Genomic DNA, 7,365 nt, shown 5'->3' with positions numbered 1-7,365 from the left:
GTTAAAGCTTACCATCGAGTAATTTTCTCACCATTATTTCCCCAGAGATCCTTTTTTTTTATTTAATGGGCATAATGTTTTAAGAGGAAAATGCATAATTCATGGGCGTTTTAAGTTAACTTAAGTGTCACCAGTGAAAATGTTTATTATAATTTCCATAGATAATACCAGTATTCTTTAAATATATTTACATTTTAAATTCAAATTTAATTATAACTACACCAACAATACTCTGTCACTGGAGGTTACGCCTGTGTCTTTGCTTTCGTTACAACCTCAAATGCCTAATCCTAATCTTCCCCGTGTCGCTCGCCTACTAATGTCTAGCTAACCTTAACTTCCAACCCTACTTCTCAATGGCCCGGAGGTTTTCACATTTGTTCGGTTAACTTTAAGCTCTCGTAGACTATTCGCTATCCCTGTGTAGCCTAAGCTTTTGGAGCTTCGTCTACACAATATCTGATATTTTGTTTTTTTTAATCTGGTTAATGGGAGTTAATAAATCTTACAGACAGAATTGGGGGTGCAGCAAATAGAAGAGAACATAGTTAAAACTTTTCTAAAACGATAACTTTTAACGCCTCTCACGGGGAAATGAAATTTTTCCGAGGGAGGTTATATATTTGTAAGAATAGCGTGACGTCACTATTAAAAAAGATGGCGGCCAAAATGCAATGGGATCTTTGTGATCGACAGATCCTAATTGCACTGTTATTGGCCCTTAATGCTTTTTCACCAGGTAATATTATTGCTTCATTTGGTAATTTAAACACCGATATAGTACTTTTTCTCGTCAAAAAATGTATGTGATGAGAAGCATGTCTGTGACTATAATAGAAAGTTGCATCAGTTGTGGAAAAGAAACTGACACTCAACTGACTGAAAAACAATAATATTGTACGAAGTGTACATTTGTAGTACATCGTGCACCTTTCTTTATTTATATACTGTTTTATTCAAAATAATGTTTTAGTTAAATATACACACTAGATCTAAAAGCTAACATAAATGATGTCTCCACACTCTTTTTGTTTAGACCTTTTATGATTGCAAATATCAGCTTCCAACAGACGGCTACTAATAATGTGATCTTCTGTATTCTAAAAAATTTCCAGATGAGTTATTGAACCCTCTGTATGCATTAGCTGTTATAAGCTTACCCTTGACAGGCTATGTTTATTGCACATAACTTTCGTACTTACCAGCTCTTTTCAAAAAACATTTTTCTTGGTGTTTTTTTTAAAGATGCTTATTATTTCAATCAATGATGTTAAACTTATTGGTCGACTGCTTGAGCTGTAAGTATGTCATGTAGGTCTGATTATGATATTTTTTTCTGATCATGAGATTTTAGTGTGTGTTACATGAATTCAACTTTTGAGATTATGTCCTCAGCTTTATAACTTTTTTTACAGGTCTAGGATTACAGTGTTATTGTGATCCTTGCCATGAAACAGAGCAGAATGGAACATGTATAACAGAAAGTCCTATGAGCAGATGTTATGCTGCTATAGAATTATTACATATAGAAGATGAAGAAGTTGAGAGATTAACGTTTGGTTGTTTAGCACCTGATGCTGGTACCTTATTACAGGTAAGCTTATCGAGATTCTTATGCATATAAAATGAATGGTTTGGACTAATTTGAAGCGAAAGGAAATTCTATCTCTCTTTACTTGCACCTTTTACCCCATTCAAAGGACTAGTAATCATTTTCATGTGAGCTTATATGAGCTAAGTAAGTTTTATAGTCCAGCTAGGCAATGTTACTATCTAAAGTCAATGATTTTCGCCTTTTATAATTAAAAGTTAAATTTAATTACTTTCAGTGTCAAGCAGATATATCACCTCATTATGAACCAAGAAAAATAGCTTGTTGTGAAGAAAATTTCTGTAATAAACATTTAGAAATAGAATTACCTGTATATTCCACTACACTTGCTCCAGGTAAATTGTTCTTTTTGTCAGGTTCAAAATCTTAAGTTCATGTGTTGTGTGCCTGTGAGATTATGAAAATATTTTCTAATTGTAGAATAAAGCAAATTTGTAATGGTTTCCATCATTAGGATTCTGTTTTTCGAAGGGTTTGATTTTTTACAAAAAATATAATGCAGGTTTTTAATGACTTAATGAATATATATTTTAGGGTCAGTACCAACAGAAAAATTTGAAAGTATTACCCAGATAGCATTGTTAATATCAATTACTGTTTGTCTAATTATATTGATAGTAGTTGTAGCTTTTGTGTATCTCAAGTTAGTATAATTTTTGAAAACCTTGTAAATCTTTTTATCAAATATTCCTTGATATGGATTAAAATATAATTCGGTGATGTATGAACATTTGGACATAGTCCATAAATGGATATTTTTTAATCCAACATTGTTCTTGCCACTTTTTTTTCAATTCAAATGCAAATTTTCTTATTAAAGTTTATGTATAAATGTATTGCTGAAATTTTTGTTAAAAATATAATTGCTAATCTAGGTACAGAAGAAGAGAAACTGAAAGAAGACAAATTCTAGAAGAAGCTGAAAATGAAAATTTTATAACCAATGGTGAAACTTTATCTGAATTAATAGAGCATTCTCATAGTTCAGGCAGTGGTTCTGGTCTTCCATTACTTGTAAGTTCTAGTCTAATATTTTGACATGGTGCAGAAAAGTAGGATGTAAAACTCTATTATTTCATATTTTGCATTTATTTTGAATCTAATGTGGGTTTTGAAAAAATATGACAGATGTTTCTTAATAAAAACCAATTACAAAGAAATGGAAACTACAACCATAGAGTATTGAAAAAGTATTTTTAACATTTGTAGGTTCAGCGTACCATTGCCAAACAAATTAATTTAGTGAAAAGTGTAGGTAAGGGTAGATATGGTGAAGTATGGAAAGGAAAATGGAGAGGTGAAAATGTTGCTGTCAAAATCTTCTTCACAACAGAAGAAGCAAGTTGGTTTCGGGAAACTGAACTTTATCAAACTGTGTTATTAAGACATGATAATATTCTAGGTAAGTAAGTTAGAAATCATATTAGATACAGATCAACATTCTTCCAACTTGTAAAAGTTAAATTTAATTATTGCATCATCGCATTGATCCTCTGGTTTCTGAGCGAGATCTAAGTTGTATTATGATGAATTAACTCCCTTACTTGTCTTTCTTGGCAGTCTTCTCCCTTCATTTGTTACTTGAGCATACTTTAAATGTTATTTGTTAGTTGAACATACTTTATTTGTTTGAACATACTTTATTTGTTAGTTGTACAGACTTTATTTGTTATTTTACTTTATTTTACTTTCTTACTTGATCATACTTGGTATTGTTAGATGATATTGAAATTATTTTTTATTGTTTTAGGTTTTATTGCTGCTGATATAAAAGGAACAGGATCTTGGACACAGTTATTTTTGATCACAGATTACCATGAAAACGGTTCCTTATATGATTATTTGAAGAGTCGTACATTGGATACTAATGAAATGATCGAATTAGCTCACTCAGCTTCATGTGGTATTTCACATCTACACACTGAAATATTTGGAACTAGAGGTATGTATAATATTCCATTTATCATATCTGATAAGCTTACCAATCCTGCTCATGTCTAGTTTTGTTGTTACTAACAATATAGTAAAAGGGACAGGGCTAGTGAGTTACTTGTTGAACTGTTATATTTTACTGAAAAAAGATTTAGGTTAGTGAATCCACAAATTAATGAATATTAGATTTTCATACAGCCTGTATGTTGACTGTCGTTATGAATAGTATGTAAAAACAGCTTGAGTTAAATCTTGTATTTAAGTGTAAAGGTAATTGACTCTTTGTATCTAATCTAGGTAAACCTGCAATGGCACATCGTGATATTAAGAGTAAGAATATATTAGTTAAAAAGAATGGTACTTGTTGTATTGCTGACTTGGGTTTGGCGGTTCGATTCATAAGGTATACAAAAGATTTTTTTTTAGATTTAGTATTTCACTGATACTAGTGATCTTTTTTTATGGTCATGCACAAGGAAACCAGACACTGTTCTGTTTGTTTTAAATACATTATCAATATTTTCAAGACTCATAAGGGTTCTTCTAATGTTTATCAACATCTTTGCTTTAAAAATTGCATTTGCAACAGCTTTAGATTTTTATGGATTCAATTTAAAAATGTTAGTGTTTTCTGATATTCTATTTCTTACATAAAAACCAACATTTGATATTTTACAGTGAATCTAGTGAAGTTGATATAGCCCCGAATACAAGACAAGGAACAAAACGTTACATGTCACCTGAGGTTTTAGATTTAACATTAAACAGACATCATTTTGATTCATTTAAACAAGCTGATATGTACTCATTTGGTTTAGTTTTATGGGAAATAGGTAGAAGATGTGTTTCAGGAGGTAAGTTTCAACTGGTATACTAAAAATGTCTTTGCTGCTTTTCTGGCAAAATGTCCCTCATTGTACACCATTTAGCACTGTCAATCTGTAATAAAGATTACCAAGAGATTCTTAATAGTAAATTAAAGAGAAAAGGCAAATATACAAAGCTAGGTTCCAGACAGGAAGTGGAGCAGATTCAGTTCCTTTAGTGTATCGATACATCATTGTACAGCATATTTTGACTAGCAACTCAAGACTACATTGGCTGCATATCTAATGACTAAAATTTAGTCCATTTCAACATTCAATATGATCATTGTTAATTCTGTTTATTTATCAGGTATAGCTGATGACTATCAGATCCCATACTATGATTGTGTACAGAGTGATCCCAGTTTTGAAGATATGAGAAAAGTTGTTTCTGTGGATAAAATACGACCTAATATACCAAATAGATGGCATAGTGATTGGGTACGTTTCAGAATTTAGTTTAAAGTGTGTCTGTAACAGGGCACAATTTTCTATGCCTTTTCTACATGTAACTTAAGTTATTATTCTTAATCTGAAAGAAATCTTTTAATCAGGTTGAATTGGTTCAATGTCATATGACCTAGCAAGTGAGATGCTTAACAATTTTGTGACAGCATGAACATTTGGGAATATTCTCAATTTACTAACTTTATGTATTATGTATTTTATTTCCTGTTTTAGGCATTAAAAGTTTTATCAAAAGTTATGTCAGAATGTTGGACGAATAATCCTGCTGCACGACTTACTGCATTACGTGTAAAGAAGACATTGGGTAAAATACGTGAGAACAGCGATTTGTTAGTAAAATCTTAATAATAGTGAGTGAAATAAAGACTACTAGTGAAGAATGGAAAATGACTTACTGCTGAAAATGGCATCATAAATGTGCTCAGATCATTTTAATCGAAACTGTACTTACTTAATACCAAATAATTTTTAATGATCAGTAGAACTCATGAAAGCAAGTTTGATAGAATTCAATCTAAAAGAAGTAGACATTCAATTTAAAGATGCCGAATTTCTATCCTTTATGTGATCTTGTTCCATTGCTCGTGCTGGTCTGTCCTATAGATGAGGTCATGATAAGTATTATGCAAAACCATGGGATTATTTTTATACTTGGATATCATTTACATACTCATTGGTGACATAAAGCTGGTAGAAGAATTTGAACCATATTGTCATTACAATGAAATCATGTTGATGGAGCATACATCATAAAATCAATACAGTAATCAAAAAAGCATTATTTTCACTCTTATATCCTCTTCATTTCATTTGTATATAATATTCATTATAAATAAATCATTTTTTGTATATATTATGTGTGTAAATGTTCTTTAATTGTGTATAATAGATAATTTTAATTCTTTTGGAGTACTCAGGAATTCCTCAAATAATTCTTTTGGCATTTACAGTTGGAAAGAAAAATTAATACCTATTGTTTGGAATTTTTTAGGCGCTTTTTTAAAAAAAAGGTAATTGATACTCTGTGTGTTCTTTTTATGGACAGAATGGTCAAGATTCTTTTTTATGGATCCAAAGAGACTTGATTTTTATGCTGAATCATTTTATATGTATATTAATTGTTTGAGGCATTTTATAATGAAATCCATATTCCTTCCACAGGACAATGAATTATGCCAGATTTTTTTATAACAGTTCATTTTTAACACTTAAGAGAAATTTTTTACTTAAACTAAAAATTCAGATGTTTTGTACCATTTATGAAATTGCCAAAACTCCTTACTGAAGTTTTATAAGATTTTAATTTTTGAATATTTATTTGAACCAATTTTGATAAACATTAGTTTATTTACAATGTACTTAAACAATGAGCATTAATGATCAAATCATTATCCTATTGAACTGATAAAATGACTTTTGAATGGTACTGTTATTTACATGTATATAATACTAAGTGATATTATTGATAATCAAAATGTTTTTATTTAGTCCATATTAGTATTACTCAAGTATATCTACTTAAAAAGTATTTACTTGTATTTACCTATGTATAGGTTTTATAATATTGATTCAAACAAAATACCCTATTGATTTTGGAGATAAAGGAATTGTTTATACAATATTTATAATTTTTGATCATTTGATTACCTCAGATGAAAATTTTCGATTCTGATCTATTTGAAAAAATTCTTACAACATCAAAAAAAGAATTTTGTCTGTATGTGATAAAACACAAGAATTGATTCTCTTGAAAACTTTGGTTGTGGCTAAAGATGATAATTCAACAGTTTTCAAGGATTTTAACTAAACTAATCTACTGAAATACAAATTGTTGCAAAATACAAATGGTTACTAGGAAGTTCATATATGTTTGGCCTCGTGAATCTCAAAAGCTTCAACTTACATTATCTAAACACTATGGTGAGTTGATTCAATTAAGATTTATACAATGTCTTAACTGTAACTATTGTGCTATATTCAAAATCTTTCTATGAACAGTTCCTGTAATAAACAGTCCCATTATATGTACATGTACAATATATATATCAGGAATATTGTAGTATGTGGTTGTGTTAAATGTCTTCAGACAACTGTATTCACAACTTATTCTAAATAAATGTATGATATAACATTATTCTTATTTTTTTGACGAATGAAATTTGATACAGAAGATGAAACAAACTAGCGAATTAAATTCAACAATGCACAGAATGTCATATTATTAAACTTGTTTTATTAAAGAAAGACCTCTTCTTTACATAGTAAAATAAAAACAGGCGTTTGAAAACAAATTTGGACCTTGATGGTCATCGAAAACAGTTTTCCCTTTTTTGGTCTTTGAAAACCCTTGTGTAGGTTTGGATAATCTACTACCCAGTTTGCCTTTCCAATATGCTTCGAATGCATGTGAAACACTACAGAAGCACCTACCAGAAGAACCGTTTTTGTTGTTTGACTCCCAAATTTTAATCTAATGGTTTTACTTGC

The 7,365-nt window shown here is 30.1% G+C and overlaps 1 protein-coding gene across 1 annotated transcript; it reads left to right on the top strand.

The window, feature by feature from the left end:
- Nucleotides 1–2,172: 2,172 nt before the first annotated feature.
- LOTGIDRAFT_108334 (hypothetical protein) lies at nucleotides 2,173–5,223 on the top strand (the record flags this gene model as incomplete). Its single annotated transcript, XM_009067068.1, has 8 exons — nucleotides 2,173–2,255; nucleotides 2,488–2,626; nucleotides 2,822–3,014; nucleotides 3,363–3,554; nucleotides 3,842–3,947; nucleotides 4,223–4,398; nucleotides 4,721–4,851; nucleotides 5,092–5,223. Coding segments are annotated over 8 exons (1,152 nt in total), but the record flags the coding sequence as incomplete, so codon positions are not given.
- Between the last annotated feature and the right edge of the window lie 2,142 nt (nucleotides 5,224–7,365).

The sequence above is a fragment of the Lottia gigantea genome (genome assembly GCF_000327385.1).
Source record: "Lottia gigantea unplaced genomic scaffold LOTGIsca_8, whole genome shotgun sequence".
NCBI lineage: Eukaryota > Metazoa > Mollusca > Gastropoda > Lottiidae > Lottia > Lottia gigantea.
The sequence above is the reverse complement of the archived record's forward strand: the minus strand, read 5'-3'. Positions and strand labels throughout refer to the sequence as shown.